We start from the raw sequence: 13,230 nt of genomic DNA, 5'->3' as shown, positions 1-13,230 counted from the left end.
AAAGTTCTGTTGATATAAATGTCTTCGGAATGTAGTGATTTCGCGAAGTATACGCAGATATTTGTTCTGTGGCCGTTTAGCCGAAATTTTGTTCGGTCGCTAAATATCGTGATTAGGAAAACGCGATATGTACCCCCAGGGGCGGATAAAGGCGAAGCAGGCGCCCGCATGCTCATCAATCATTGGAGGGCGCCAAATGTGGGAGCGAAAAGATTGAAAAACCAAAATTCAAACCACAATAATAAGTTGAATGTTCGGCAAATTTAGTTGGCTATTTTTTCAGGCTTGCCCATCGAGTCAATAAAAAACGCTCTCAATGTTTTAATATGTGCGAAATTGGAACGGAAAGTTGCGGTTCCGGTCTGTTCTGAATCCGGTGTGATTGGCTCCGTTCCGGTCCGCCCAAAGTCGGTGAACGAAAATTGTCAATTATTTCGAGCAAGCGTTATTTTAATGAAAATAAATCAACAAGTCTATTATGCATGTTAGAAACAGTTTGGTTGAATTAAAACAATACAAAACGAGTTTTGTTGTGAAATTTCACTTGGCTTCTTAAAATGTTGTTTTTGTCAAATTTAGAGTGACACGTTGTTTTTCAACCACTGAATATGTATTTTGATTTTTTTTTTGTTTTGAAACATTGATTGTTAATCAAATGAAAATTCGTTTTTTGTATAATACAGGTAGGACTCGATTATCCGGAATGTCGAAAAAAAAACCACTCCGGATAATCTAATCACAGAAAAAAAATCGAATTTGCGATTAACGAACATGAAATAAATGTTTTCTTTTTTTATTTCACTTCTTACTTTCACTTCTTGAAATCTTGAGACGCAAAAAAAATAATTTGAACATTGATTATTTTCACTTAAATCAAACATGTCCCAAACATGCCAGAAGTGACATAAATGGTAACAAATATTCAAGAAGGTATTGTAAAGGTAAGATTTCGAAATTAAAATTGAAAACGAGCACCAAAAAAATAAAATTGCGGATAATCGAGTCCGACCTGTACTTAGCTGCAAAAAATAAATATATTTGCTCATTGAAAATTTCATAGAGTGCATTAAAACAATCAGTGCACTTTGTAGAAATGAAAACTTGCAAAAATCGTTGTAAATTTGCCACACATTTTTCTTTTTAGAATGAACACCATGTCAATAATTAGTTGAATCTGCTATTTTGTACTCTCACGTAGTTGACAAAGAGTCATGATTTTAAAAATGGATGATCTCATGATCATTAGAGCTTCACGAAACTTAGCCTTGATCGACTGAACAGGAGACTCTTTCGTCAAGTTTCTTTGTGTCAGCTGAATTTGTTTTTAATTCAAATATTTCATATTTTTTTCATTATTTTTAACTGCCGAACTGATTTAGTGAGTAGCGATTGTTTGAAGATTTTTAATATAAGTTTTACACAATAGCACTTGGGGAAAACGCCAATTGTCAACAGACCATGCTAAGTTCTAGTGATGTTCAAAATTGATTACAGTTAATATCATGTTGGTATGACCTTGTCGGCGTTCTGGGAAATTCCCAAAATTTATAACTGTCGTGGTTTGTCATTATTAGATTTATGTTTGCTCGCTTATTGGCGTTTTTCAAACAAACGTTACATATTTCATCTTTCCTTTAGGATATAATGATAAATTATATAAGTTTAAGAACAAAAGATTTATTCAAGTTTTATTGATTAGCTTTCTAAACTATAACGAAGCTTAAAAATGTGAAAAAATTTAGAAAAATAAAAATTACTTTCTAGCACGCTGTACTACGATTGGTTACATTTTGATTTTGGTTAGCTACAAACAACTCTATTGAAAAACAAGTTTAAGATACCTAATGAACATTGAAATAATTTACATCTGGTTTGGAACGAGTTTTGGAAATGACCAGAAACCAGTTTTGGAATATTCCATATTAAGCCCTCGGTTGCCCAAAAAACGGCCAGAAGTCTCAGAAGGTCGATTTTGGCCAAAAATATTTTCTCGAAATAACACTAGATTTCGACGTTTTAAGTATTTTGAGACATTTGGCATTGAAAAAAAGGTTTCAATTTTCGCAATTTCATTTACTCCTTCTCCCTTAGTAGATTTTCGAGGGTCGAAAAATCAAAACTTGGAACGCTTTGAGGCACTCCTAAATCATGTTTGATTGAGCTGAAATTTTGCATAGATGGTTTTTTGGGCCAACAAACAAAATACAGGTCGGACTCGATTATCCGGAGACTCGATTATCCGGGGGCTCGATTAACCGGGGCTCGATTATCCGGAGCAATGGTTCGATTATCCGGAGTATTTTTTGTTTCTGTATTTCTAGAACGTACTTTTGTCTTCCGGGTCATTGGGAGTTTCGGGGTCATTCATAATTGTAGCGGTACAAGCCCCGTTCCGCTTAGGTAGTTCATTTTTGGCAGCTTTCTCGTCGTTCCTTCAACCAATTCCTACTCAATAACCTCCAAAATCAAGGTATAATGTTTTTTTGTTGCCAATAAGGACAACCACTATTGGTAAACCGGTTTCGGAATTATGGCAGGAACATAAAAAGCAAAGCCTTGGTGCTACATTCCGTATCGGAACTCGACCTTCTGTTTATTATACACAGACTTCGCAGCCAACTGTTAAGTGTACAGGAGAATTGCGGGGCTAGCACTACGATCCTACTGACACTAACAGTCTCTCCCGAGCCGAGTCTCGAACCTACGACGACTGGCTTGTTAGGCCAGCATCATACCTCGAGACCAGCTGGGAGAGTCAATGGCAGGAACATATTCCTGTAATATAATGGCCATGATCATTGCAGTACTTAGAACCACAAGCAGGCCTGTCCCGGTTCTGTTCCGGATACTCTCGGATAATTGAACCAAAACTCATCAAGCGAAATAAATAACGACTTGAAATCCGCGAAATAGTCCATATCGAGCGTCTAGGTCGTTATAAGTCACTCAAGAAATAGAAAAATAAACATGAGTGTTGTTTTATTTCGTTTTTACATTTTCGAGATAATCAATATAACATAATGTATTGTTACGTATATATGTATAACAAACGCCGACAAACAGTCTAAAGACAATTTTTAATTTTTTTCGTCGGCACATGCATTGTATACAACTTATTATAACAGAAAACTCACTGTTCTAGATGACAGATATTTAAAATTTAAATAAAAAAAATGGCTCGATTATCCGGAAGGTTCGATTATCCGGAGCGAAATGTTTTTCAAAACTCCGGATAGTCGAGTCCGACCTGTATACATACGGTTTTTGAAATTCGATGATGAAATTTTCTCCATATAGTCATTGCCACTCTAACATATACCTATTTGCTTAAAAATATGTTACTTGAATTGAAATTACATTTATAGAAATGCAAATGAAGAAGCCTGTAAGTCTGCTGCTTGTGATTAAAATCACGTTGAGTTTGATTTTAAACCGGACTTTTCCGGATTCTGGAAACATTACCCGGTCCAGATGGCTCCGTTCTGGTCCGGTCCGGAATTGAATCGGACATTGAACCTGGAAAAACCTCGGACCGGACTCTCGCGAATCCAGGTCCGATGTCAAACATAACTATTTATATGCAATAAGGTTTTTCTACGCTTTTTTTAACGCGGATTTTTTACGAGTTTCTTCACACTGATTTTTGAATTAACGCGTTTTTTACGTGGATTTTCGAATTAACGCGGTTTTTTTACGCGATACCGCGCTAATTCAAAAAGACTTTCACGGGTTTTCGAGTTAACGGGGGTTGGGAACCAAAAATTTTTGACTATTTAGTGAGTTAAAGACCGCCCTCCGTATGATCCGAAATAACCGAAAAGGAGAACAATTTTAGATACTGATCGAAGAGCGTCTAGGGTTTTAAAAAACCTTTCTTGGTGGTTTACTTTACGCGGATTTTCCAATTACGGCGTTTTTTTTACACGTTTTTTACGAAATACGTATCCCCCCGCGTAAAAAAGCGTACTGTAAACGAAAAAATGAAGGGGGGCGCCAAAATAAGTTTTCGCCTGCAGCTCAAATCAGCCTTCGTCCGCCCCTGTGTACCCCCATAAAGAACCAGGTCGGTTGAAGTGCGTTTGCTTCCTCGAAGGTACTCGGGATTGGTAATAGACACATAGTTGGATGCTACGAGTGGCAGATGCTTTTTCGCGTACGACGTATGCAGAGGACCGCGGTAATTGGCACGGAAAGATGCTCTCCACTTGTTCCTTTTCGTAATAAGCCGCGCAACATTGTTTGATTCCGTCAACCACCATGGTGAACACAAACTTGTCTTTCCACCGCAGTCGCAGAAATGCAGAGATAGACTTAGTCTGATCGTTATGTCGAAGATTGTCCCCGCTACTCCTATGATTGCACATATACTTGTCAAATTCGCGCCGTCTGAAATATATTTTTCGAGAATACTCGGAAATAGTAATAGATAAATATTAAACCACTTGGATGCTTCGGGTGGTGAATTACATTCGCGCGCGTCGCTCGTATAGGTCCGCGGGGTCTGACAAATAAGGTACCTACTCATCGTTCGTTTTCGCAATGAGTTAATTTCGCGCGCAACGTTGTCCGACTCGGTCACTCACCACGGTGACACAACCCTTTCTTTCCGTCGCAGTCGTGGAGATGCAGAGGTAAACTCGGTCTCCGACAACAACGACTGCTACAATTCTTCCTCACAACATCCTTCCCTACCCTTACGATCGTAAGGACGTGGCCGGCGCCGTTGTCAATCCATACAGAGCGGCAGCTACTGAATTTTTGTACGCTGAAGATGGCAAACTAATCCCAAGTAGCCATACACGTGGTTCCTTCTGCAACTTCACTAGCTCAGATCGATCACGGAGGATTTATCCAGAGTAACAGTTGAAAGAAGATTGTCAACAACATGGGGGAATTTTTCCAAAATCTAGAAGCAAATTAAAAATTGATATTAAAAAAGGATAAATAAAAATACTAACACTGTAGCGTTTTTAAAACAAGTAACTAAAAGTAGGTAACTGGACGAGCCACCAGTTCAAAACAAAAAAAAACAAACGAGGAAGATGCGGCTGATACTTTTCCTTAGGATGCATCCGAACTAATCCCATGTAGCCATACACGTGGTTCCTTGTGCAACTTCACTAGCTCAGATCGATCGCAGAGGAGCAACTACGAAATTAGCGATCGTCAAGCTCAAGCTCAAGCTCAAAGGTTTTTTTTTTAAATTTTTGAATTTCTGCGAAGTTAGTGAGCAATGTCAACCTCTAATGATTTTAAGACCCCTAAATCGAGTATCATTAAATTCGGTATGTAGAAACTTTGCTATATCTCAGTACAAGGTGGTCCAGTAAGGCAAAAAGTGGAATTCCATAGCGTCTTAATAGTGCTTAATAGTGTCTTCGGAACAATTGTTTGTATGAATGACCCGCATAATCGCAAATTGTCAAAAATTATGAAACTCTACTCAAGATAAAAATAAATAACTTATTTCTATTCAGGTTTATTCAGGAAATTTGTAGAAAATTAAAAAATGTGACTTGTTAAACAAATGAAAATCCTATCTTTCTTCAGTACAAATTTCCAAGTCATATTTTATGGAACTTACTTAAAATTTGTTTTTTTCGCACTTAACTTTTGTTAGTTGCATTTTACTCGAAAGTATTATTCGGAGGAATTGTTAGGGCACGCAAAACACACAAAACGGTCATGAAGATACTAATAAAAAATATTGAACATTTGAGAAATGTCCGTTACCGGCCTTCTGACGGAGCTCTCTTATAATGCCGGAACAAGAGCGTTGTACGGCCTTCAAGTCCGCTTTTCGAATGTATCCCTCGATTCCACCAATCAATTTTTCGCAATTCGTTGTCTCCAGTTATTTTTAAACTGAAGGAACTCAAAACCCCAAAGAAATCTTCGATTGGACGACACTGAGGTAGATTCGTTGGGTTGCGTATGTGGGGTACAATGATATTTTAAAAACACATACTTTTCATCGGTATGATGTTTTGAAAGAAAAAAAAAATGGAATCATAATGTTGTTTGAACATTAATTCTGGTTTACATTTTGATTGATAGCCGAACCACTAGGCTTGAACCATGATTTTGACAAAAAGGAAAAAGTCCTTTTTTTCCACTACTCTGGCTGAACTTCCACTACCTTCCTGGCAGATTATAGTTGAGTTTTGCAGGAAATCATACACAATAGAACTGGGAAGATTTTCGTTTTCAAAATAGTTTACCGAGAACTTTTTGCCAAAATTGTTGCGCAGTTCATAGCGAACTGTACTATGCGCTTGTGGTATCTAGTTTTAGTATTAGATTTAGTTTCAGCTCGTGGTCGGCAGCGAGGATAAAAAATTTGCCTTTAGCTTATAAGATATTTTAAACCATAAGGCATTAGATTTAATTGGCTCCGTAAAACATTAATTTGTATTGTGCCGTGTCAAATAAATGTTGTGTGAACAAAAAAAAATGCGCTTGCGGAAAGCTCCTTGTTTCGACACCATTTCAAACACAACAGGGCATGCATAAACTATACAAAAAATACTGACAAAAAAAGGGAGAGAAAGAGCTTTCATATACATAATCTCATTTCTCTCTGAGCATGTTTGTTCCCAAGCAGCACACATTGTTGCAATGAAGCAAATGCAACTCTCAATGCAGCATTCAAAGACTGTAATAATTCGCATCCGTTACTTTTATTCAACTTGTAAATAACCGAACAAGCGCAGGAAGTGGAGCCTGTATGCAACTAACAGTGGTTTGTGAAATCATCAGCTGCATCGGTAGCTGCAGTATAGAAAGAAAAGAGAGGAGAAATAAAATTTAGTTTGTTTACCTTTACTCTCATTACTCTTCGGTTATGGTGTCGCGAAGTTTCATATAACTACAAATATATCGATTTTTTTCGACCTGCGATTCAAAATTTACCGTGCAAAAAATGTTTTTACTTCGTGATTATTCACGCGCCTTTCATAAAGTGTTGTAAAATAAATTTCATGATTTAAACTCACCAAATAATAAACAATGTTTTGGGAAACGATAGTTCAGCAAACCTTGCTCAGTGGATATTCAGTGTTAATCATGCGAAATATGGATTAACAAAACCATATTTTTCTGCAATCTGTTTCCAGCTGCATCATGAAATATGCAGCTGGAAACAGATTGCAGGAAACTATTGAGCAATTTCTAGTGTTCAGCTACGAGAATGATACACGTAAATAACAAAATGTTGCTCAATTCTTTTAAATTTCTTTAGAGTGACCGGAAAAGTTTCTTGCACCGTTACAAAAGTGTTAAAACAACAAATAATGAGTAGTCTCATTTGAAAACATGTTGCAAGTGCTGCTTGGGTTGTGAAGTAAACGAGCCTCAAAAAAATTGGAATTAATTAGAAAGTATTTTTCCCACTGGTCAATAAAGATAACATATATTGAAGATACTTTTATCACTAGATATAGCATGTAGATATATAAACAAACACACGAATAAACAAAGACTTCTAAATTATTTGTTAATGTCTAATGATGATATTCCGTTGATCAATTTCTTTCGGTTGTACAGAAAGATATACATTGCACATAGAACATTTATTAGGTGTCCTATTTTCTCAATTGTTTGCCAGCTCAGTTATATTTTGGCAACTCTTCTTATGACTTAATTGTGTTCAGCACACGTTCTATTTTGACATTTTATATAAAAATCCTACGAAACATTAAAGTAAGATAAGAAAATCACCAGTTCTAAATTTGGAAGCTGTAGAAAACCTGCCGAAGATAACAGCACGCGAACTTATCAAGTTTTAAATTATTCTCAACTATATCTTTTTCATTGCGCTCTCTATCCACCATACGGAAAATATATATTATAGATACTCGAGCAATTTTTTGAGCGATTTTTTGTACGGTCACTATATACCGCGAAATATCAGGTTAACCTGAATTTCTGTGTGTTCTTGCATTTGTAAAATCTCATCAAAACTCTCTCGAATAAATAACGAAATATTGCACAACAATACGCTGCGCTGCGCTGCTAATTTTAATATTTTTATCAAATTTCTACATACCGCCAACTTAGCTCAACTTCAAACATCAGAAAAGTCAGTCGTCTTTTGGAAATCTAAATATTTGATTATTTTCAATTCAATATTACTGAACAAACAAAGATAAGCGGATTCCATCGCTACAATGCTCATCTTTTTCGCACTTTACATAAGAGACTGTCACTTCCCGCCTAAGCAGTTCCAAACCCAAACCGGTCGGTAACAGCCGCCCCTGTTGCATTCATATAGAGAGGGGTGAAATAATAAAATGTGTGTACAAAATTAATTCTTAAACACTCCTCCGGGTATCACTATGCGGGAAAATTTGCTGCCACATCAAACAATCAGTGTTTGGAGGGTGGCTCTTCCCTTAGACACGTGGCAGTGACACGAAACAGGAGGGTTAGAAAACCCTTCTGGTTTTGAACATGAAATATTGACCGGCTGCTGCTAATGTCTTCAGATTGTTCGTATGACATTCGAGAAAAAAAAGTAACAAGTAGCACCAGATTGCGCTTACTGCATTTTATTAAACCAAGAATAAGAACGAATTCATGTGTTTTTCCAGGGCGGATTCTGTTACGTGGAATCCACACAAACTGATGGGTGCTTTACTTCAATGCTCAACGATACACTTCAAACAAGATGTAAGTATATGAAAATATATGGACGTTTAGACATGATAGAGATGTGCATGCATGTTTTATACCATTTATGTTTGTTTAGTTGTAATAGTTCAGGTTTAGGCCCAGCGTAGGAGGTAACATGGCCTGAGAATCCGTACTCTGGTATAACTGTCCTGTCAAAAATGAAGTTTACTCAAAATAGGTTACGGATCGATGATTAATTGTACGTACAATCTCAACATATTTAGTAAAATATTTCAATTGCCAATTACTAGTTGGGGTAACTTGGCCAAGTTAAATTTGACACAACCAAAAGCATTCTTGAATATAGTTCCGAGAATGTCTGAACTAGTCATCATCGGTGATGTTGGCCAGTTTCGAATCATCTCACCTATTAAACAGATAATACATCAATTAATCAACATATCATATTAAAAAGTAACATTCTATCAGGACTGTTAACAGTTTATCAAAATCGATGCACTGGCAAGTCGATTTGATTTCAATTGCTTTCACCAGAAGAGCCTTAGAAAGGATCTCCCTTATGGAATTCCTTTCCAATTGACTTGAAAATTTAGGACAAAATTTAAGACATATGATATTAAAATTTGATAAAATAAAAAAAGTAATGAGTTCTGAGCGTATCAGGAGTGAACTCAGCCATTTGCCTTACAATAGCCCAGTGAAATCAATTAAAACATTTCAAACCAGCCAAATTTATACTCCTCTCCAAATATACTTAATCAATGAACAATGAACTGATAAAGTAAATCATAAGCTTATATTCAGAAACCATACTTCAATCTAGGGGTAATATCCACACAAAAAAATTGTTTGGTAGTTGTAAAGCGCAATCGCTGCACAGTCGCCATTTTGTGAAAAAATAGCAATAATTTTTTTTTCTTTGCTCCTGGAGTTGCTTAATCCTAAGGTATATTATTTATATACCTTACATCTCAAATGTCCTTTAAAAATAATCATGAGAAAAGCCTTGTTTTTTTAGCATTTGGTGGATATTACCCCTTTAAAGAAGGAGTCTTCTCCTCAGCCTGCTCTAGATTCATGAAAATTTTGATAAATTGATAGTAAAAAGTGTAAAATCATCATTTCACATGTGCATTATTTTTTTAGTTTAGCAGTATTTTAGCACACAAGATAAAAAGTTTATAGATATTTAACTGGGTTTTTCCAGTGAAAATTAGATTATAGATTTTATGCATGAATAAATTAAACTGAAATTTATTTGTTCTTTCTTTCAACAGGGCCTCTTGATTAGTTGCAATCAAATGTCAGCCGAATATCTGTTTATGACAGACAAACTGTATGACATCAGCTATGATACCGGAGATAAAGTTATCCAATGCGGACGTCATAACGACGTTTTTAAATTATGGCTCCAGTGGCGATCGAAGGGCACTGAAGGTTTTTCCAAACACATGGATCACCTGATGGAGCTGACAGAGCATCAAGTAAGGCGAATTAAGCAACAGTCGGACAAGTTCCACCTAATAATGGAACCAGAATGCACGAATGTATCCTTTTGGTACATTCCCAGACGATTACGCGGGGTTCCGCATGACGCTAGAAAGGAACAAGAATTGGGTAAAATCTGCCCAATCATTAAATCGCGTATGATGCAAACTGGAACTCTAATGGTTGCCTACCAGCCAGATGACCGACGTCCAAATTTCTTCCGGTCAATTATATCTTCGATAGCAGTCACCGAAGCCGATGTTGATTTCATGCTCAGCGAAATTGATCGTCTAGGTCAGGATCTGTAAACTACTTGATGATTAAGCAATACAACAGTAGTTCGATGAGAACAATTTTATCGGTAAAATTAATTCCTTATATAGGCATTGACACGATTTTCAACTGCCGACACACTTCCTTCCAACGAACGTTGGTCGAATCGTTTAACAACCAAGGAGTATCAGTTGAAATAACATATCAATGAAAATCACTCAAAAGATTTTTATTATTTACCTATAGAATAAGTATTTAAAACTTATAGCATGTATTATCATGTTGACGGTTAAAAAATAATATCATAACTATTTTTTAATAGTTCATTTATATAAGTTTAAATTTTTATTAAGTTTAACTTAAGTTTTACCTCATGTTTGTTATACGTAGACGTAGGTTGTATTATGTTCACGACATTAACCTATCAACACCGAAATCTAAGATTATAATATATGTTATAGCGAACAAATGCTAAAAACGAACTATCAATGAACATATATAACTTAATAAAACAGAACATATTTACTAAAATTGACTGTTGCAAACGATTGATGCAAAAAAAATTATATATATATACAACAAAATATATACATACTATATACACAAAATACGTTCTCCCATTACGTATACACGTTCACAATAATCCGCCATGACAAGCTGAGGAAAAAGTTAAATTTCGTTCATTAAAGCTTCATTTGATGGGTCACTTTTTGGTTCCAAAATAGCCGAAAGTTATTTGAGAAAAAAAAATCAAATGAACATATTATCAATGTGTAGTGTGCAATAAAAGAATTTTGTTACGAGTCTAAAAACTGGATAGGCAATAAAAAACTGTAATTACATGCATATATGTCTGTATTATAAAACATTCTTTTTTAAAAGTTAATTTGCATCTGCTCAAGGTTACGTTGTGAGATGTGTACATAAATGCCAATCATAACAGAATATGAAATCAAACTGCTTTAATCAAACTTTCTTCAACTCATGAAGAAATAAGAACACAAATGCTACCGACTGAAAGTTTAGACAATGCCAGCTTATTCGTTAAATAAATTATATCGATATATATGCTAGAATATCATGTATATGAGCTTGTTGAAAACGAGTTTTAGTAATGATTTTATCACTCGTAAAGAAACTAATAAATTAGTTTAAATTTTTGTTAATAAATCATCATAGTAAAATAGTTAAATCTAGCGACTGACACCAAGTGTGAATTGAAGAAAAAAAAACTTGACTACATGATGGCACTTGTGTTCGATCCTAAAAAGAATTTTTTTAGTAATTCATAGTTTAATTTTCAATAACGCGTTGACCGCAGTATACTAGCAAAGGATTCGAAAATTAGTAACAAAAAAAGAGAGAAAACAACAAAATCAAAAGTCTTCCTTCGAACAAAATGTTAATTAAAAAATGATTCGCGTTCACTCTCAGATACCTTCGATCTTGGTGAGTCGGAAGCACCTTGTTTGATCTCGAATCACATCACTTGGTGCTTAAATATTTCTGATTCACCCTTATGTATATTTCATCTCGAGAGTGACGGGAATCGTAGGTGAAATATTTAACAAAAGAGTTGCTATGAATCGCATCGATTAGTTGTTTGATTAGTTGTTTGAAAACTCTATAAAAAAAAACTTAGTTATTTGGTAGCTGATCCACTGCAATCTATTATTGACGGATCATAAAGTAAAAAAGCTGTAACCGATACTCAAAAAAAACATAACGAAAACGTCTCCCAAACAAGAATTGGCGAAGCCATACAAACATTTTAGCCACTATAACAAATCACATTTAACACACGTTCGCCAAAACCTAGTGGCAACGATGCGTATAAAATATTTGTCATGAATACTGAAATCAAAACATACAAATAGTAAATGACGAAGCGGTACTCTAGACTATTATGCAAAGAAAACACAATAGATGTTATGTGTTGTTACAGTAAACAAAAATAAAAAAAGCAAATGTGAATCTGCAAATAAAAAAAGAAATAAGTATATGTATCAATCGATTACACGGTCTTTCAATTATAAATCGAAACATCCCTGGCGAGAAAAAGCAATATTAAATTATTACTGATTGGACCTGACTAATGCCACAGACTAACAGACATAACACGTCGAACAAATTTCCATTAAAATCATCGTTTGGAAAATTGGTCAATAAATCGATTGGTGATATTTTCATTATGTGCAGGACACGGGAAGGGGTCTATATTTCCAAAAATACGCAAAAATAGGGTGAAAAGAGGCGAAAAAGACCAACCATCGGCAATCAATTTGTTGACCAATTTTACATAAGAAATGCTATGTTTAAGGTATCCAGCCCAGCGGCTTTTAATTAGTAGGAATTTGGGTTTATTTTTGCCAGTGTGCGTTGGTCGAAATTTGACATCGCCAACCAGCGTTGCCGGTGCTATCAATGTTTTGACTGGCTGTCTTGTGTGCCAGAAAGAGAAGCACACATTTTTATTTGACAAGTCTCTAAATGTGAATTTGTGTAGGTGTGAAGAGGCACGTTTGCTTTCGCCATGACAATGACAGCAGTCGCCAACCGTTGGGAACGGTTGGCGGTAAAAATCAGGGGGGATCTATCTGTCAAACATCGTGTAACCAACATATTTGGAACATGGCGTTTGTTTTGGTTTTTGTTCTTTTTAGTCATGAAATTGATCGATGTGAAATATTATATAATTGGAACGTTTTTTTATCAAAACGCGAGAAACCGCGGAAAACTTTCATGAATGTGTTGTGTAGTGATATTTTTCCCCCGTTATTGTTCATGGTTACAAACGTCATGGACCAACAAACGTCATGGACCAGAGTTGATCTG

At 35.7% G+C, this 13,230-nt stretch overlaps 1 protein-coding gene across 1 annotated transcript in view; it reads left to right on the top strand.

Moving 5' to 3' along the window:
- Positions 1–12,409, top strand: part of LOC129720993 (glutamate decarboxylase) — a 60,701-nt gene extending 48,292 nt beyond the window's left edge. The window contains exons 5-6 of the mRNA XM_055672997.1: positions 8,592–8,670; positions 9,912–12,409. Of these exons, the coding sequence (XP_055528972.1) occupies positions 8,592–8,670; positions 9,912–10,430 (598 nt within the window). The 3' untranslated portion in view covers positions 10,431–12,409. The remainder of the gene's footprint in view (positions 1–8,591; positions 8,671–9,911) is intronic.
- Positions 12,410–13,230: the final 821 nt, after the last annotated feature.

Source organism: Wyeomyia smithii, chromosome 2 (genome assembly GCF_029784165.1).
Source record: "Wyeomyia smithii strain HCP4-BCI-WySm-NY-G18 chromosome 2, ASM2978416v1, whole genome shotgun sequence".
In the NCBI taxonomy this organism is placed as follows: domain Eukaryota; kingdom Metazoa; phylum Arthropoda; class Insecta; order Diptera; family Culicidae; genus Wyeomyia; species Wyeomyia smithii.
The sequence above is the reverse complement of the archived record's forward strand: the minus strand, read 5'-3'. Positions and strand labels throughout refer to the sequence as shown.